The 21016-nt window shown below is 38.4% G+C and overlaps 3 protein-coding genes across 3 annotated transcripts in view; all 3 read left to right on the top strand.

Annotated features, from left to right (window-relative positions):
• LOC123314897 (LIM/homeobox protein Lhx9-like) overlaps window positions 1-17158 on the top strand; it is a 31866-nt gene extending 14708 nt beyond the window's left edge. The window contains exons 3-6 of the mRNA XM_044900308.1: window positions 3053-3226; window positions 3471-3673; window positions 16137-16375; window positions 16593-17158. Coding sequence (XP_044756243.1) covers window positions 3053-3226; window positions 3471-3673; window positions 16137-16375; window positions 16593-16802 — 826 coding nt within the window. The 3' untranslated portion in view covers window positions 16803-17158. The remainder of the gene's footprint in view (window positions 1-3052; window positions 3227-3470; window positions 3674-16136; window positions 16376-16592) is intronic.
• A 195-nt stretch (window positions 17159-17353) lies between these two features.
• On the top strand, window positions 17354-19119 carry LOC123307627 (otoferlin-like). Its single transcript, XM_044890016.1, has 7 exons — window positions 17354-17545; window positions 17598-17660; window positions 17713-17797; window positions 17850-18003; window positions 18054-18192; window positions 18368-18706; window positions 18781-19119. The coding sequence occupies exons 1-7, from the start codon at window positions 17354-17356 to the stop codon at window positions 19117-19119; spliced, it is 1311 nt and encodes a 436-aa protein (XP_044745951.1).
• A 276-nt stretch (window positions 19120-19395) lies between these two features.
• On the top strand, window positions 19396-20926 carry LOC123307618 (otoferlin-like). The gene is made up of 7 exons (XM_044890005.1): window positions 19396-19532; window positions 19585-19737; window positions 19819-20001; window positions 20051-20167; window positions 20218-20352; window positions 20410-20571; window positions 20627-20926. The coding sequence occupies exons 1-7, from the start codon at window positions 19437-19439 to the stop codon at window positions 20924-20926; spliced, it is 1146 nt and encodes a 381-aa protein (XP_044745940.1). The 5' UTR covers window positions 19396-19436.
• Window positions 20927-21016: the final 90 nt, after the last annotated feature.

Raw genomic sequence — 21016 nt, 5'->3', positions numbered from 1 at the left:
ATGCATTTTTATGTCTAGTATCATCAGCTCAATGTTTGACTCGCCCTGTATCTGTGTATCTTGTGATAATTCTCATAATCCGTTACTTTCTTATGCTGAAACGTACGTACGATGTTTTTAGATCTCAACAAATCAGTATTTTTCGTTTATCTTCTCCTACGAAGAATTATGAATTTTTCACGAATCCTGTACGAACTTCATGGGTTTAAAAAGATGTTTATGACAGGTATCCACAAATAACGGCGTAGGTACAAGTGAAAACTCATTATTACTAACGACTTGTTATGATAACATCGAACGTTGTTACCAAAACATAATATCTCACCCTCCGAAATGTCAGAAATTAAACATCAATTAGTACAGGTGTCTATTGGTTGTTTGGCATTTTCACACAGCCCAAGGTGTCAGATATCAATCGGTTTACACATACAGTGTTGCCCAAATCAGTACAGGGTGGGGATAAAGTATGGAACTAAAAATATCATTGCTATTTAGTTTCATTGATACATTGAATGATGAAGCAATTCAGAGTTGCAGCAATATATAAAAACTGTATTATCAACATCATTATTCATCACCTGTTTGACATAGACTGGGTGACACCTTGTGTGTGTTTGACATGACAAATGCGGCCCATTAAGAACATGGAATGCCCGTTTCTCGGAAACTGAAAATATGCATTATTCAATAAAAAACCGCTCCGATATTTTTCTGAAGCGCGGATGGGACCAAGCAGATGCAACAATCTTGACGAATGTGTATCGTTAGAAGAGCAGGCTGTATAGGAATCGTGATGGATTCACCTGTCTCCTTCACGATTATAATATTGAAGAAGTACATTTTGTTATTATATGTGATATTGAATCGGCTAATGGGGAGTACCTTTAATTGCTCATTTCGCTATGTTAACTTTGAATATTCATTATTTATAATGCGGCTTCTGATAAGAGAATGCTGGTCATGAATTTTGCATTTGTCTCTTGGTCTCGAGAAAAGGGAAAGGATAGACAGAGAATCGCCACGGACGTTATACACTCCTGTTCACAAAATGTTCACCGAATTCATTTTAGAATAACTTTTTACTGTGTGCATCGATTTTGATAATTTTGTTGTCTATTTGTAGCCTGTTTCATCTAGTTTATCACCTGATGTCGAGTCTGCAAGAATTTTTATTGAATTTGATGGTATACAGGGTAGAAATGAAATTTCCTCTGAATTTCTGAACATCCTGTGGACGTAATCAGTGATGCTACGATGGGTCTTTGAATGTGTTTTTGAAGCCTGATTTTCTCTTAACATTTTTCTTTTCAATTCACGTCAATAGCTCTTTCCTGATAAGAAACACGATTATTCAAAAGAAACTATGCAGTTTATAACATTAACGATAACACGTTAAGAATATAAAGATGAAATTGTGAAAAATAAACACATTCTTTTATTCTAATATTGTGTATAGCCTCCACGTGCTCTTATCACTGCTTCCAAGCGGCGGGGTAAGTTTCCAATACAATTGGCCTGTCGTGGAACGTTTTCCCATTCTTCAGGAAGAGCTGTTCTGGTTGACGGTTGCGAATGAGCCTCCATACATGTCCCACATATGCTCAATTAGGTTTAGATCAGGTCTACGTGGAGGCCAGTCTAATCAATGGATGTTCATCTCATATAGACAATCTGCTACAAAAATCGCCACATGTAAACTACTTGCGCAACTTCTTCTGACCGCATTATAAAGAGAAAATCACTTGCTAAATCCTGTCACCTATAACTGACAAGATACATTACATAAACATTAATCATAACATTGCTACTCAACAGGATAACCGTGGTCCTTGGTCAAAAAGTAGTCATTGTTCTTAATGTCACCATTGAGTCACTAACTTCTTCCACAGCGTATTCAGAAATTGCAATCACTACTATCAGTTCTACCCTGTATACCATCAATTTCAATTGAAATTTCTGCAGACTTGACATAACTGAGATGAAGTAGATGAAATAGGCTACAAATAGACAACAAAATGATCAAAATCGTTGGACACCTCAAAAAGTTTTTCGGTGAACATTTTGTTTGTCCGGTTCTTTTGTCCAGGAGTGTATTGGGAGTCTGGGAGACTCTTTTCACTCTTAAGTTGTATCTGTAAATGGTATAGCAACTCATTTTCTGCGTGGAGATATCATGCCCAAATAGGAAACGATAGATAATAGTAGAGTGATGGTGAGATGAACATTTTGAGTACAGCAATTCTTTTTTTAAGCACCGAAAATTGGCTCATGTTTCCCTAACCCATCTGAGAGTTGTACAGGGAGCGAGAGATACTTGACCATAAGTTTGTTTATCAGGAAAAACATTGAAAGGAAACAATTTCCAATGACCAATGATTGTCTATGTCAAGGTTTTCATCATCAGATGTATCAGCGTATGAAATACATATTTTCAATTTCAGAAACACTCTCACTTATTTACGAGATGTTTTTTATGTTTTTGAACCTTTGTATATTTTTTGTTTATTTATTTCTATTATTCAATTCTCTTTTTTTGAGGCAAACTATTATCTAAGCTTAGTGCGGGAAACTTGGACCACTGATTTATCGCCCGACCATAGTATGGGTCAAGTTTCCCGCACACCCTTTTAGTTTATTCAACAGATGTTTCCTTGAAACTTTCACAACTATTATTGAAAAGGCTCATCGTTTGTAAAACAATATTATTCACTGAAAGCGATAAAACTAAATAACACCACGCATCTATTGAACTTTTCAGACAGTGTAACAAACAAAAATTATTCAATTTCTTACTTCCTAACAACAAAATCACGTTCAACCCTCTCACTCCCGAACTTCTGATGGCGGTCAAAATGGAGCCGCCACTAGTTGTGCCTTGTTACGATTATGTCTCAAGCTATTTACGATACCGGTAGCGCGAAATTTGAATTGAAATATTTGAGGTGGTTCAAGTCTCCTACCTGAGCTAGTCTACCGGACTCCCCCTACTATTTATCCCTTATTTATGGTGTCAAATCTACCGAATTAAACGTGAAAATTTTTTCTATTTCAGAATGTTTGCGGTGACGAAATGCGGCAGGTGTCAAACGGGTATAGCGGCAAACGAATTGGTGATGAGGGCCAGGGATCTTGTGTACCATCTACATTGTTTCTCCTGTGCATCCTGCGGTATCCCACTGGCCAAGGGAGATCATTTTGGGATGAGAGATGGACTGATATACTGCAGGTAAATATAGATCTCCTGTTTTCCACCATTCGATGAATTGATCGAAAGTTTCCTTTTTGATAATGTTATTTTTCGTGAGAGCCCTCCCAGAACATCTCCTCCCTTCCCAGGGAACCCTAAAACATCTAAAAACACGAAAAAACCCCCATCCATCTACGCGACAAATCCCCTAATCCCCACCCACCCCTTTTCGCAGAAGAAGACAAAGCCATTGTTTGATCTCGCGTTTTTTCTCTCCTCAAAGGCCTCATTACTCGCTGCTGGATTTCTGCGACGGCAACGACCCGCTCGAGCTGATGTTCAGGGGGAGGGAATCGCCGGGATATTATCCGGGATCGTCTCCACAGCAACAGAAAGGCAGGCCCAGAAAAAGAAAGTTGGCCGCGGAGGAACCTCTCCCCTGCGGCGAGATACCGGTGACAATGAGGATGGCAGCATCTTCGCTAGGTGAGTGGCATTTGCATACGCGTATCGACCGGGGTAACTGAAGGAGAAATCGATGGGTATTGTTCGGGTCGGTTTAGGGACAATGCGCTGGTTGCGCAACAAGTTTGGGGAACTGTTGTCTTTGGTGGCGTTAAATGACAGCTTGACAGGGCGGGTACAAATCATGTGGCGTCGGCCGAGAGCATTTATCATGGTCATCGTAGTTGGGGTTTGTCTTTTGGTTCGTCACCTTCAATTAGAATTCAATACAAAAAGGAGTACTGTACAGTGTACAGCACTCCAGTTCAAGCGCCTAACGAGGCGCATCGGAAGAATGTAAAATTAATGGAAACAACAGTTCCGAAGGAATTGTCGTTCCAATAATGTGAGTTAGTCATGAACTGTCATAGGAAGTCCCAGAGAAGTCGAAAAATTCAAGTGCTATACTGTACTGACGGGGGAAAATGATCTCGAAACCGGTCTACAGTTGCACTTGAATTTTTCGACTTCTCTGGGACTTCCTATGACAGTTCATGACTAACTCACATTATTGGAACGACAATTCCTTCGGAACTGTTGTTTCCATTAATTTTTCATTCAATTAGAATACTTAGAATGAAGACATACGAGGATATATTGAAAAATTCTTAGCCTACTATAGAACCAAACAAAATTTCAATGTCAAAATATTTTGGGACTTAACATATTCTCCTCTTAATTGGATACATTTATTACAGCGAACCTGCAACGTCTCTAGACCTTTCAAAAAAAATGTTTCTTCTTGCTCTGCAAGCCAGACCTCTACAGCTTTTATTACCATCGATTGTTGCTTTGTTTCTGGATCGTAGAAATGTACCCAAGTCTCATCCATAGTAACAATTCGGTTTAAGAGGTCTACATCGTTTTCAAATCGAGCACAGATCGAACGCGATGCTTCTACCCTTGCACGCTTTTGGTCAACATTCAAACATTTGGGCATTGTGCAGCAGTTTTTCTCATGTCCAAATTGACATGAACTTTATGATGAACGTGTTCGTATGAAATATTCAGTGCTTCAGATATTCGTTTTAGTCCAGTTCGACGGTCTGATAAAATCATGTCATGAACTGCATTGATATTTTCGGGGACCGACACAGAAACTGGCCTTCCCGATCGGTCATCATCTTCAATGGAAATTCCACCTCTTTTGAAGCTGGCAGTCCAATTTTTCACGGTCGCATACGAAGGACATTGATCACCAAGGGTATTAAGCATATCCTCGTAAATCTGCTTACCTCTTAACCCTTTTAAATACAGGTACTTGATGATGGCTCGATACTCCAATTTTTCGATTTCCACAATTTCGGCTGACATCTTCTTTCTTTTGATTTATTGCGTAACTCTGGTTTACTTTTTTGACCTCAAACTTCACACTGAGACTTCTAATGAGTTACTGTTCGTTGTTATGATAACGCCATATTTTTTTATGCATGGAATTGGTCTATGCTAACTAGATATCAATATATCCTCGTATTTTTGCCAAATGGTACGAGATAAATTTAGGTTATTTATGCCATAATATTTGTGCTGAGTGCAGCTCCATATTCACATCTGATGAAGTTTATATTTTAGAAAAGCTGTGATGTTTCTTTCATCAGTAGATTTCATGAACATTCTTTTTTTAACGAACGAATTTGATATCTCGACTAAATGAACTCAACTGAAGAATATTACTCGGGTTTTGTAGTGAAAAAACTTGATGTTATACAGGGTGAGTCTTTGACTCGTACGAATATTTCAACAGTAGACTCTTGCGGTCAAAAGGAACACTTTTTTTCCATACCATTTTTTCCGATTCGGTCCTGATATAAAGATAGAGCTATTTAAAATTTACATAACTGTGCCACCCCTGGAAAAACAAAATTACCTTCAGAATAACTAGCTAAATCTGTGATACCACACATCTGTCATCCGTGGATCTTTCAAAAAGAGTTGCAGTTGCGGCTCATTATACGAGAAAATATGAAGAATACTTCTATTTTACAAAACGTTCAAATATTCATTAAATAGGGTGATCTATGACCTCCAATTAGTAGTAAAAGGACCCGATATAGCTGAAAGAATAAATTTTTTTCGGTAATAACATCAGCAAAAAACGAAATGATTTCAAGTGCGAACAAAAATTTATTTTTTTAGCTATAGCAACCCGGGTCATTTTTTCAGCTGAATCGAGGTCTTGGATTACGAATATGCAATTAGATTTTTCCTAGGATCAGTTCCTTGTAAAAAAAATCAATTTCAAAAAATAGATCAATTTGAAAAGCTGTAGCAGCCAAAAGAAAGGCACTGTAGATGAGCTTATTTTTTCACGATAGATTGGTTCTTTGCGAATAGGAAAAATCAAATTTCATTCATATACCGCGAACAGTTTAGTTTTTATGATTTTTTTTGCGAAGGTCCAAAATTTCCGATTTTCCATCGACCATAACTTCAAAACTAATCTTTTCAGCAAAATTCTGTTTACATAGTCGTAATCTACGTAATCGATTCAGTAAACACTCCAATTTTGGTGGAAATCGGATAGATTGAAAATTTTTCAGATTTTCCATGCATATGCATGGAAAAATTGAGATTTTTTGAAAAAAATTTTTGGTCTCCGATCAAAACCAAATTTATGCTGTGCACTGGGTCGAGGGCGGAAAACACGAACATGCAAACAGATATTTTTTTAAAAATTTATTTTTCAAGTTATGGTCGATGGAAAATCGGAAATTTGGACCTTCGTAAAAAAATCATAAAAACTAAACTGTTTGAGATAGATGAATGAAATGTGTTTTTCTATTCGCAAGGAAGCAATCTATCACAAAAAAAAAATAGCTTATATCCAGTGCCTTTTTATCTGGCTGCTACAGCTCCTCAAAGTTGCTTTGCGACATATCAGTATTGCCTTTCAACCCGCGAATTCATGAATGAAAGAATCTTTGTCCATTGCCACCATCACAATACCCGAACAATCTTCCTTAGTTTTCTTAAAGATTTCAGCCATTAAATGACCTTCTTTTTCAAATATATACTCACAGAACTTCGAAATATGCAAGTTAAACCGGAGGGAATTTCTTTGACAATTCGAATTCTTCGACAAGTCTAAAATTTCCTGAAATAACAGCTTCTAGGTGCCTGAAGTTCAGTGGCCATTGAATCCCATTTTAATTTTTTACTGTAAAAATGAACCTCAATTGTAATTATTACAACGGAAAGAATTCAAATGAAAATATTATTGGAATCGTACAAAATGAAGTTGAAGATGAAAAATGTCTTGATAAAAACAATTGGAATGGAAAATGACATACAACTATAAAGACAAATAAACATTTCTGGAACGATACCTATATCACTCGACCTACATTACCTGCCCAAAACATGAGGAAGTAGTTTTAGAAATGCAAAGGAGTATCCAAGCTATTTTCTACGCCCTTCTTAATTACTATAATAATTCGAATACCGGCAGGTAGATCCTTCACCAACAAAGAAAAACGCTACACGATCATGTAGGGAAGTGCTTTGAACATAAACCCCATTGAAACCTTCAATCAGTACTGCGTTCCTGCTCGGGACAAATCAAAGAATCGACATTCTTCCATTCTCTCTCATGCTGTGGAAACAGGGGTCAACGGTGAAGTAGCGAAAGGGACAAACATTTGAAAAATATCATTGTCCCCGTATTTATTCAGTATTAAGATTGTAAGAGGCAAGACTGTGGGGCTGTTAATAGTGTTCAAATAAAACTCGACGGATTATTATTGTTCTGTTTGTTTTTGTTCGCTCGAGAACCTTCACCGTGCGTATATTTCAATTGAATGTGAGAGCGTAGTTCGCAGTAGAAAAATTACTATGTCTGTTTTTGCGAGTCTGAACTCATTATACAGGGTGTCCCAAAATTCGGTCACAAATAATAAAAATAAGGGTTCTTATTGCTTACTAATCATTGCTGGGATATCAGCTAGTTAACCCTTTCAGGCCCAAATTAAAAATTTCATTCAAAATAAACTCATATTTTGAGGTCGAGAATACATGAAATTCAATATATTTCATTGAATATCTATTTGCAATTTTTTTTAAATGGTGGTTTCTACATGTAACGACCAGGACCCAACTTATAATACAAGTAATATTATTATTTCTTGTGGAAGGCAAGAAAACATTTTTTTTGTCACCTAAGCAAAGACCAACTTTACACGCTGTACAGCGCCATTTTGCAGAACTATTGCAACCCAATCCAAGAGGAAGCCTTTGACTTACCACTGTTGCAGCTGTTTTGAGATGTAACCATAGGGACGCGTGGAATATATATTATTAGAGGTGGTTTCATAGTGAAACCACTTGGACTGAAAGGGTTAAACTGATTTGTTCTGAGAAATCTCTCCCATATGTGAAAGGTTGAAGGCTGCTTCTAAATTACGTGGGCAGATGAATGGGATGGCCGTGGATTTATCGAAAGGCCATATATCTGCGGTATTCGAAGAATCCGCTGGTTCTGATATCCATAAAACAAGGGGGCGACCAACACCCAATTAACTGGAAACCGTATAAATGCCCTACTGTCGATAGTACAATTTTTGGACACGCGGGAACCCACCGTTTGCACCGGTAAACCTCGATCGCTTAGAGGCGAAGGTTTCGAGAGTATTTCCAGTTTGACTGAAATATCGACGGCTCTTTTATTGGTTGGATGCTGTTTTTTTATAGAGAGGTAGTTGGTCTACACCAAACAGGCTTCTTGTGCATGTAAGTCCCACCTTATTTATCGTAGGTTGTCTGATGACTTGTGTGGGGTTTGTGGGACCTCAGTATTGATCTATAGAGTAGGCTGTTCTTGTCTGCACACTGGAGAATATCCAGGATACTGATACAAATATTTCAACAGTAGATTCTTGAGGTCAAAAGAAGCACTTTTTTCCTTTACCGTTTTTTCCGAACTGGTTCTGTTTTAAAGGAACAAGCTGTGGAAAAACCATGAAAAATGTTGTTTTTAGTTCCATCTCACATACGGCTTTATCGAATGAAATGAATTTCGGAATATAGTTTTTCATTTATTCGATGAATCTTTGTCGAACACAAGATATCAACCACGTCTTCCAGTTTTCTCATTATGACCATTATGTACCATAAAGTTACCAAAAATTCTAAGAAACTAACTCTTAAAACTAAGTTGGACGCTATTGAATGAATATCTGAACGTTTTATAAAATAAAAGTACGATAGATTCGGGTGACTTGGGACAGTCCTGTAACTTGGGACAATTACCCTCTTGCAAATTTCTTTGTGAAGGAACAAACTTATAAGATTGTGTATTGTCTTTTCGGTTAGTTTAACAATTAATTCCTGTTGAATTTGCCGTGACCAGAGCGTTTGAATTGAAAGGAAAAATTAACGAATTCAGGAGAGTAAAAGCGCGTTTTTTTAAGGCCCTTATACTTTCTAGTGTCCTGTACATGTGTTTCACTTTGTGCATGTGTAAACGATGATAAAATTGAAAATTTCCATGAATTTAAGGTCTAATAATAGAGATATTGTCACTATTTTCAAGATATGGATACCTCTATGAAGATTTCGATGATATTTTTACTTCGATAGCGTTTCTCCATAGAGTGTCATCAGAACCAGCACCGATCTACCAGGTACCATCCGACAAGAACCGATAATGAATTCATCCGCGATTGGAAACAACGCCGAGATCTTATCGCCTCTGCCTCTAACCCCGTAGAAATATATACAGCGGCATCCGAAATAAACGCTCCGTTCCAGCGTGGAATGCGCATATTTAGGCGGCCATAGCGTCGGCCCAATTGGCTACCGGAATCTAGTTATCCAATCCCCGATCTGTGGTGACTTTTCATCTGTCAGCGACCTGGTCCGGCCACCCACCGTCAACCACAGACCTATAAATAACGATGCGATACTGATTCGATACCCCGTTCGAACGGAGAAGAACAACGACAATTCGATGGTCGATCGGCGACCTTCCAGGTCCGGGTTTTTAACGCAGGATCGCCTCTAATCATTCACCTATTGGTACTTTCGTTATGGGCATTATTGGCCAGAAAGCAAGGTATGCAAGATTAGGCAAAACCAACAGAAAGAACATTAATTTAAAGATCCACTCGAAGGTTTGCCATCATCTTTTGATGCTGTACACTAAGCTACCCCATTTTTGGTCTCTTGATTGATGTGAAGCGCTGCTCAGACATGATCGCAAAGGTGGTCAACGTCTGATGGTGAATAAGACAAGTTGGGTAGAGATCTGCAATAAAGTGTTTTTCAACAACTAGTGCTTGTTAAGATCAGAGCAAGCTTCTGCTTTGAGCTCTAATCTTCGTTCCATTAGAATCGATTAGGACGTTTAGTTTTATTTTGCCTTCCATGTCGAACTTTTCTACCGTTTTGAACTGAAGCCACTCACGGTAACTTCTATGACTGTTAAAGCCTGTAAGATTAATGATAGTTTTAACCAATTATGAGGGTTCAAACTGTGGTTAACGATTGTTCATTGAGATCAAACATAGTTGATGGATCAAGGATGGTTTGAAATATCGATTGGTTTAAACCTTCGTGAGGATAGATTTAAACCATCCAGAAGGGATTAAACCCTATATATTCTATGAAATCATTTTCTACCTGCATCTTTGAAGTTGTTGCAGGTTATTGTTTGTTTTGATTGAACAAATTCTGGTTAGGTTGAGGAATTGATAAGTTTCCCTATCAAATTTGCCAAAATCAAGTAGTCCAAAGAATATTCTTTCAATTCCAAGATTATATCCCAACTTTGGAGCTAAGGTACATATTACAGCATTGTAATCTGCGCATCTAACCGCTGTTATTACAAAATTTCCCAATTGAGAATTCAAATGTAGATTGCAGCGACATGGTGATGACAGTTCGAATTAAAGAGTTGATACAGATATTGTCATCTTTGAAGGGGTTTTGAGATTTTCGTCCAATAAGTCCTCTTTTCTCAGTTTATAGTTGTTTTTTCTCAATTTTGAATATTGGTTTTCGAAACTGGATTCAAGTGTTGTACTTATTATCAATTTTGGTTCGGTAAATGTCAGTATTAGTATTTATGAAAAAATTTCCGAACCAGCTGATAAAAGAGAGCAATATTTTTTGAACCCGAACTTCTTGGCTCTTTTCACGATCGTAGTAGAAGGAAATTGATTATATGGAGAGCCACTACTATGATATCTTGTCTTCTCCATTATATACTATGGCTAAATTATCAACATTGATGCTAAGAAAACTTGTCCAAGTTGAACTGTAAAACAGAAATGATTTTCTGAATGAATTTTGTGTGAATGTTATCGAAATTCATATTTCATATATTTCATATATCAAGTTACTAGTTGGAAAAAGTCCTCTCTGGGGGAAGCAGATTTGTTTTTTGTGTAAATTCTTTCATTTTGAGGATATATATCCAGGTTGGTTAATTCACCTATTCTTCGTAACTAATTTGAAATATACTAAAATTTTACCATACTATGAGCCATGAGGACAAGATAAGACAAGTCAAAAATCCATTTCGTCGTGGAAAATAGTAAACACTGACATCTTCACAAGAAAGTCGTAATCGAAGATTTGCTCAAAGGATCCATATCATGAAAACTTCACTAAGCTTTCCCCATTGTCAAAAGATAGATGAAGATATTTTCAACAGATTAAGATATATTTTTCATGAAAACTCTTATTGAAACACCAAAATATTCTCCGTTCTTCGATATAAACAAACAAAAGTGCATAAACTTTTTATTCACAAAAAATGACACCAGGGGGCGAATCTCTTGTTTGGAATTCCCACTGTCTTGTTAGAATTACTGTAGTTTTTAGTGTGAGCTCTCTATTCTCTGTTCAATAAGTCTACGCTGGTGAATTTTCCACATAATTTCCCAAAATTAGAAGAATATAAGAACACCGATTACTGATACCAGCATCCCTTTGACTCTGGATGGAGTACGGTGCTGTATGAAGAGAAGAGGAACGTTGTACAACCACTAGAGGCCATGAAAACGTTCCCCAACTCTTTTTCGGAAAAGAATAAAAATAACAATTGTTTTTTATCGTGCCTGCTGGCGTTGTAGTTGGTAGCAACATTGGTCTGTGCTATCGGAAAGAATCATTTGGACCAGGAAAGTCTTCTGAGTACGGAATTGCTTCACAAATATGATTTTTGTGGGTTTCTCACCCACATTATTTTTTGACAAGGAATTACCCCTGCTTATATTTTCTTCCAACTATTCATCTTAATCTTATGGTGGTGACATTTTGGAAACAGCGAAAACTCATGAGGACTCCTCATAATAATGGATTATGGGTTTTGGATGTTCTACCGGATCTGTTTGGAAAAGCTGCACCCCCGATGTGTAATAATCGCTAAATTAATGCGGTTCATGCGAAAATCTCATCAAATATTCACCACTACTCGTCGAACACTTGAGTTCAACCTGTTTCCGTGCGCTCGCAGGACAGAAAAACAAGCCTGGCATCATCAGAATGAAGCATTATTACTGGCAGCCCTCTCACAATGCTTACGTACGCAATTATATCCGGTGCTAGCCAACCTGGGCACCCGCAAACACGGAAATAAAAACGGTAGGCGAAAATTCATATCGTTCAAATCCGACTGATTGGCAAGGTGTGCATGAAAATTATATTTACCCATTGCTGCATGCACGCGGAGGGTTGGAGGGCTCTTGAACTGTTGAGAGGGTTGGCGCAGGGCCGGAGTCAGCCCCATCTATGTCGAAGGGCTGGCATCTTCGAATTCAGCTCATGCTGAAAGTTTGACGCCTGGTCCTACGAAATTTTGATCGATGGCAATAGCGAGGCATGCTGCTCCCCACAGGATCTGTATTCGTCAAGTTTCTGTTAGACCCATTCTCATTAGATGCTTCCTGCAAAGAATCCAGGTAGTCCATATTCTCTGCCAGCTCAGCTTTTGTTGGTCCCGGACCAGCGCTGCCTATCTGTCGTGTATCTGTCAAGAATTTCTTCAATAGATGGCTGAACAGGACATTTTCTTCTGAATGGAGCATGAGAGGTTGTCTTAGGCAGTCGAGGCTTCTCATTGAGAGACCATCCTCTTTGCCTTAGCTCATAAAACTCTTAGCTCTTGGGAAGAAACAACTAAGTCTAGTGACTGGAGCAATGGCTGGCCATTTGTTTAATAAACACTTAAACAGAATGGGACTGACACACCTAGGAAACACAACACCCACAACTCCTTTGGTGAGGGGAACTCCTCTTTGTCGACTTGTGGCGTTTTTGTCAGCATGTCACAGAGTTTGAGTCTCTCCAACTACAAGTGGACGAACAATGGGTCACGAGACCTCAGTTCAGCCTAGTGAGACACAGCATGTAGGAGAAGAAGGTCCATATTCTCGTTAAGTTCCAGATACTTCTTAGATCTACTCAAAGTTCCCAAGGAACTTTTTGGAATGCTCCATCCTTGGAATATTTCGCCAGTGCTTCCCTTTCAATTTTTTCCTGAAATTCTGTCTTGTAGGTACATTTTCTGTACTGGTATCGCAGAAGGCTTCCAGGTCAATAAAAGGAGTTGTCTGCACCTTTACTGGCTAGTGTGTTAGAACCTTAATTGCTTTTCATTCTCGAGTGGCCTTGTACTGAAGCAAGAAACCTTCTTTCTCTTAGGAAAATTCTAAATTTACAGATTGAGTCCTCGTGTAGTACAAATATTTCAACAGTAGATTCTTGATGTCAAAAGAAACACTCTTTTTCATACCATTTTTTACGATTCTACCCTGATAAAAAGATATAGCCGTTTTATGTTTTCATAATGAACTGTGCCACCCTTGGAAAAACAAAATTACCTTTAGCTTAATCTGTGACAATACACATCTGTGAATCTTTTAAACAGAGTTGTTTTAGGCCAAAGTACCCAATTCTTCAAATTTCATAGATACTGTTTAACTTTTGAACATCAAATTACTCGAAAACGGCGCATTATACTAGAAATTATGAGGAATACTTTTATTTTACAAATATTCGTTAGATAGCCTCCAACTTAGTTTCAAGAGTCGGGTTCTTTGAATTTTTGGTATTTTTATGGTATGTAATGGTCATAATGAGAAAACTGGAAGACGTGGGAGATACCTTGTGTTCGAAAAAGATTCATCAAATGAATAAAAAACTATATCCCGAAATACATTTCATTCGATGAAACAGTTCGTGAGATAGAACTGAAAATAACATTTTTTTATGGTTTTTCAACAGCTTGTATCTTTTAAACCGAGCCGATTCGGAAAAAATGGTGAAGGTAAAAAGTGTTTCTTTTGATCTCAAGAATCTACTGTTATAATATTTTTGTACGAGTCAAAGACTCACCCTGTAGAGGGTATTTTGGTCCTCTCATCTTTCTCGTATACAACGAAATAGCATAAGAAAATATCGGATCCCAACAATCCATTCCTTCCTGCAGGTCCGGTCCTGTCCACTACGGAATACCCTGAATATGCCCCGTGTGTAAAACATTTCTCTCATGGCCGTAACGCCAGCACCCCCTTACAACCCCTAGAGACGTGCTCGAGAGCTGAGAATTCGCGAAAACACGCCTTTCAAACAACTCCGAAACTACGTTGATGATGACTAGCATGCAGACGTTTCGCTTTAGAAAATTATTACTCCGGATTTGAGTCTCATTCCGAACAGGCTCGCCAAGGATGAAACTTCTTGGTACTTCAAAGGGAGATAGACAGACACACGTCTATTCAGCGTTTAAGTTGGGTTAGAAGTGTGAGTTGGAATGCTGGTAGTTGCAGACACCTCTGGAAAGTTTTAGTCTCTGTAGCTTTTTCCTTTGCCATTATAATTTAGCACCTTCATGTCTTTTGTGATCAAGCTTCTGGCGCAATTCATTTCAAATTGAGGTGGTTATAAATTGAGGTCATCCCTCATTTAATTTCTGCAGGTGTGATATTACAAAAGTTCACGAGAAAGCCACACTTGCTTTGGAGTTTTTTCATGCAATAAGGTTTGCCTTTCAATGTTGAAGCACGTCTAGGTAATCTCCAAGTTTATGTTTTACGGGTTGCAGTAAATATCACGAGTGGCCATAGGATACAAAAAACCCTTTGCTTCATGCCTTTCAGTCTAGAGCATTCCACGTATGCAAAATCAGTGTTCAAAGTCTCTAGGATTAATTTCATTTGGTACTCAATTTTAGTCCATGTGAAATATCTTGTTCTGTCAACGTCAGTGACATGAATTTTCCTGCACTTTTGGCTCTCTACTGCGTTTTTGGTGCTCCCAGTCTAACTCACAAGTTTAAAACGTTTTTTCAAGCTAAAAAAGCAAATAAATTCAGGGTCATTTGATGCTCATAGCCAAGTATTCATCCACCAGTCAAACTGCATCTCCCGGTCAGCAAGAGATTAACAGACAGGTGTGAATTATTATCCTATAATCGAACAAATTCATACGCCAGACTTATGATGACGAAACCAACCAACAGGTGCCCGAAGAAAATGAAATAATCACAAATTACAATCTAGCGAACACTTGTTAATTTACTACGCGCTGCCCTGTTTCGAAACTACCGTTTATGTTGGCGAGGCTATCGAAGAACCATAACAGGAAAACCTTATAGGGCGATCAAACAAACTGTACATCCTCACTGCGAACCATGCAGGGTTGCCAACGGGGATTTTCCACCAAGGTCAAGATTAACATTTGAATAAAACGTAAACAATTCCTTCTGTAATTAATATCTGAAGGTTTCGATGAACCACAGCCAATGGGTAAACTGGAATATTGATTCACATGTCCTAGAAGTAGTAGAGAACACGAAAAAGTTGTTCACCATAATTATCTGTGGTCTATGAAGCTCATTCATTCAAAAGTACATATAGAATTCTTGCCAAATTTCCGTCTGCGAGATCCGGCAACCCCGCAGTCGCCGAATGCAAATTTTTCGCTAAATTACATACCTCCCATGGTCCTAGAAGATTTATTGCGAAACGCCTTACCGGTGATTTGTAATTTAACACCTCATTATGGGTACATGGAGTGGAAAAAATTATCGGGTGAACAGTTTTTGCATTTTAAATCTTGGTATGATTGTATGATCGATTTCTGGAGGTAGTGATGGTATCTGTTTAATGACGACGTTCTCTAGGATTCTGCTGAGGAAATGCACTTCCTTGGTGTAGCACCTGTCTGTGGTTTCTAATTCATTCAAAGTTGAAGGACACGAAACAACATAATCTTGATAATTCTCCTATCATTCAGAGTAATCATCACTCATAAAGTTTGTGATACCAACTACCAACTCTTGTTTTCCTGGTTACCTCTAGATAGTCTACATAGATTTATATAGAATCCAGTTTTCATGGGGTATTGCCTTAAGAAAGGAGGCTCAATCTTATTCCAGCGAAAAACCATCTCATTTGAAACATATCTTGCCAAATCCTTTTTCTAATCTCCATTTTCATTGCAGAGATGCTGCAACAAGGCGAGCTGTCCTCCTCGATGGAATCTCTGTCCTACGATTCGTCTGTCACATCACCAGCCTCTAGCAACGGACACAACACGCAAAGGACGAAGAGGATGCGGACGTCCTTCAAACACCACCAGTTGAGGACGATGAAGACCTACTTTGCAATTAACCAAAACCCGGATGCCAAAGATCTGAAACAGCTTGCTCAGAAGACTGGCCTCTCGAAAAGGGTGCTACAGGTATTTATGGATTTATTTCTGTAGAAGTACTCGTGAAATTGGGAATAGTCCTTGAGAGGTGGTTGATCCTCAAGTAGTTACATTTTTTGGTCCTGTTTGATCATCTAATACCCTATTATTTCTCAGTAAATCGTTGTGGTCATCTTCGTGGTGATCTCCTAAAATTATAACCTGCTGCTCTTCCAAATGATCAACTGTGATGGTTTTTCTTTTCCAGGTGTGGTTCCAGAATGCCAGAGCCAAGTGGCGACGGAACATGATGAGGCAGGAAGGGTCCCAAACGAACAACAACCAATCACCAGGAGCAACCTCCGTCACATCAGGTATAATAACGGATTCCAACATGTCCCATCAGAGCTTGGACGACCTCCACCACCATCTACATTCCCAAAATTCGCAAACGCTTGCCTTCAGTGATATCTATTGAAAACTGTCTCGAAGTGAGATGTAGTGTAGTTGTACAGGACCATAGATCTCGAGTTGGTCGATCGACCAAACACTACGTGTATATTCAGCATTGATCGTGGTATTAGAAAAAGGTTCCTTTGTTTAGACGGTGATATTTTGCAGAGCCCATTGTTATGATTCTCATAGATTATTGTAAAACCTGTATATGTTTATTTGTAATTGAGATACTATTATTGTATTGTGTATATAGATGAGATATAAGTGTAAATGTCAGATTAGTGCAATGAGTATTTACAATTTTGTAACATGTTTAATGTGAGAGGACATTGATGGCCATTTCCGTGTACATAGCCACTTATTTATAAAATAAATAACTCATCAGAACTAAAATTATGATTTATTATTCAGACCCTAATAATGGAGATTAAAAGAGGTATTGATCCACTGAGTATCCTTGACAGAAAGAGGAAGAAAGACTTATGTGAATTGAATTTTCTATGTACCTCAAGCGTCACTCATTCAGACAGGATATCAAAGTAACTTTCAATTAATTCCTGCGAGCACTTGAAGATGTCCTGCAGAAACCTGATAGATATACAACAGTTGACCAACTTGAAACAAACTTATCTGATAACTGTCGCAATTTTAGAAGGTAGATATTATGTTTGGCCAAACATGGACTCCGTTGTCATCGTTCAAGCTTTGGGAAAAAAGGAAAAAACTGCTGTTGTGAAAAATTCCGATTGTCCGTACTACAACGAGGTAAGAAAAAACCGACACTCTGCTAAACGCTGAAGAGTTTGCTAAATTCCAGTATTTCACATTCGACAAGAAAATAGCTCTCCACGACCTCTTGAACACTGAAGTAATCGTGACGGTTCGACTGTAGCAAACCTGATTGAACACGTTTCAAGCTATGTATGTTCCAGGTTATCCAACCGAAATCCATTTTTAGAAAGCGAAAAATACTAGGTTTGTTCAGATTAGATGTGGCAACGATATGGGCTGAGCCAGGTGACTCAAATAGAATTTTGCATTTCCTTCCTGTCATTCCAATGATTTTTAGAACATCAATTCTTCAACAAGTGGGCTGTACTAAACGCGCCCACAAATAAGGAAGGTTGCGGATCTAGGGGGTTTCTGAAGGTAAACCTAACAGTAATAACGAAAAATGTATCGCCTGGTCTGCCACCAGTTCAAGAAGATAACGAAATTGAAGGGTAAAGTAGGAATTGTTTGAATTCTGACTTCTTGATTGGTACAATTCCAGAAATTTGCTGCTGCCTCATTCAAGAGTATCAGAAAGGTTCAGAGCAAAATTCGAATTCGACATATTCAGGGCTGAACATCTGTATGATAAGAAGAAACCTCCAAGTTCACATGTAGTAATTGCTTTTGGTGGTAATATGGTAGGTCTATACCTAGCCATGGTACTCACACGAAGTTGCAGGATCATTCCTGCATTTTGAGTCTTCTAGAGACACAATAAAATTATCTCTTTGAATCATTGACCAATCATTTCTTCAGCATCTTGCTTCTATAACTCAGCTTTCACCACAGCCATGAAAACAGTGTTTTCCACAGGCCAAGACGTCAGTTAGGAAAAATACATCCTTCCCTGAATTCAACGAAAGAATAGTTATTCACGATATGTATCCTGTGCTTTGCCACAGGATCCACGTCAGGATATACTTCGGGTCCAACCTTTACGCGGAGGACTTCTTACCTCTGAGCTACGTGACTAGTGAAGATGAAGAAGGGTTTCTGCCAAAGTTTGGACCAGCTTTCCTACACATGTATGACACTGCTGGTATGGAGGAATACAAGGGGAGCATCTTATTCAGTTTGAGAACTAAGGCTGAGGTAGTGTCAGTTGAAGATAAAGAGAAGAATGAGGTGATTCCTATCAGCCCATCAACTGGGGTAAATTATTAAAAGTTTTTTTTATACGAGGAGCAACAAAGACATAATTCGGTATATTATATTTCTTTTCTCAGCGTCTGTTGCCTAAAGTGATCTTGAAATTTTTCATCGTTATCTTCGAGTCTTCTGCTTTGGACAAGCGTTTCGACGGAAAAATTAGCTACAGGGTGTCTATAGGAAACACGGATAAAGAGGAGGAATACGGAAGCTCACAGAATTCGATAAATAAATATATCTCCGATAAGATTGACGTGAGAAAGATCAACAGAAATTCTTATTATTCAGTAATAAGAGAGAGAAAGCCTCTGCTCACACTGAGTGTCGATCTTATGGACTTCAGAAAGAGGCTGTACAATCTGAATATGCTGGAGAAAATTTATGATGACTTGGTGAATATCAACATTTGTACTTGATACATAACAGAGCATTCGTAAAGAAAAGGTGCTTTTTGTCTGTATTTCAGGAAAAAAGGGTTATCAACATCGGACTCCTCTTCGCAGAAGGTGACATCACTCTCAATCAGAAAATATCAGAGGAGCTATCCCAAAGTATCGATTCATTTCGTTCATCTTCTCAAAAATACATAGATATAGCTGAAAATTACGATCTTTCGACCCAAACAGAGTTAGTTAAAGGAAAATTGGAACAAAATCTGAAATTGATGGTACTAAACGCGAAGATGAATAAAATATTGCTTCAAATACTTACTCGTTTCTAGAAAGATCTCATCATGAAGGCTGAGAAGATTTTCGACCCAAACGCACTCAGAAGATCTTTTTTGAAGACGAAGAAGCTGTGCGACAATATATTGTGTATTTTTACCCAGGTATAACAACAGAAAAGAGGTAGATTCCATATGACTCATGTGGTCTGTTTAGATCAACGATATGTGGCCAGATATCTTCGTGTCAGTCTGGAAGGAATCAAAAGAGCTAGCTTATTGTCGTATTCCATCCAAAGATGTTCTGGATTCTCAGATAGAAGAAGAAAAGGGAAAAATGTGCGGTAAAGTGACCACCCTCTACCTGCAGGTTTGTATAACCCTTTTCTAATTGATTTTGAAAACAAAGAAATCCATCCTGAATCCATTATTAATTTTTTTCCACGAAAAGCCAGAGAAGAAGAAAATACCCAGAGCGAAATTTTTCACCAATACTGTCGGAAAAATGGAAGTTCTTCTATGGATGGGCATGGAGAAATCCTACATGGAGATCTTGAAGAATCTTCCAGGAGGTTACGAAGTGGCTGATGATTTAACATCTCCTCACCTCCATGTATCCACCAATGAAACTCATGTAAGAGAATTCCTGTTGAGCTTTGAGTTATTCAATTGGGAATCTTCAGGTGTTCCAATGCAGATGTCATCTTTTCCAAGGCCGGATAAGACCGGGCAACGATGTGACAGCTTTGAGTGATACAATGATCAGAATACATTTCGGTGACGATTGCCAAGAATCCACGGTAGGCATTAAACTATAATCGAAACTTAATAAAGTCCCATCTACATCTAGATAGAGAGGGAGACTTTGAACCCAGTCTGGAATCAAACTCTCATCTTCAAGAAAGTCACCCAATACGGCAGCGCAAGTTTCATAAAGAAATATCCACCTTCGATTCTCATAGAATTGCTTGATCGAGATAAGCTTGTGAGAAAAATTCGCCACTGAGTTGTTGCATCCAAAAAAACCCTGGTTTTTTTACAGTTCTTCTGGGAATTCATTGGAAGAACTGCAGTGAAACCTCTGGTCAAAATGAGAGACGAACCATATGGTCCACCTAGATTTCCTCCAAAGCTGGATTGGTTCAAGGTGTTCGATAAGGACAGTATTAGTGCAGAGATCTTGGCTGCTTTCGAAATGTTAGAGGTATAATCTATGAACAGATATATACCTATTGAAAGCTTCGTTCATCTTTATACAGATCACAGGAGACCCTGAGGACCACGATGAAGAGGCTGAGAAGGATATTATAAGAATTCCTGACGATATAAAGCCAGAACTTGTCAGTTATCGCATGGAAGTTTACTTTTGGGGTCTCAGGCACCTAAAGAAAACAAAAGTTGGACGAATCAAACACCCTAAAATGAACATAGAATGCCTCCAGGCCATGATGTACTCCGACTCGTTGGAAGACACCAAGAACGACAGTAATTTCGAAAACCCAATCAAAAATATGGACCTGGTATCTAACGATAAGGTTGGTCCAGCAGAATTTTCATAATCTGTTTCAGGAACTCCCCTCAACGCTCGAGTATGCTTCACCGTTGATAGTGAGGATGATGGACAGCCGACTGGGATTCAAATCTTTCGT

Source organism: Coccinella septempunctata, chromosome 1 (assembly GCF_907165205.1).
Source record: "Coccinella septempunctata chromosome 1, icCocSept1.1, whole genome shotgun sequence".
In the NCBI taxonomy this organism is placed as follows: Eukaryota; Metazoa; Arthropoda; class Insecta; order Coleoptera; family Coccinellidae; genus Coccinella; species Coccinella septempunctata.
Note: the sequence above shows the minus strand (reverse complement) of the source record. Positions and strands in the feature narration are given on the sequence as shown.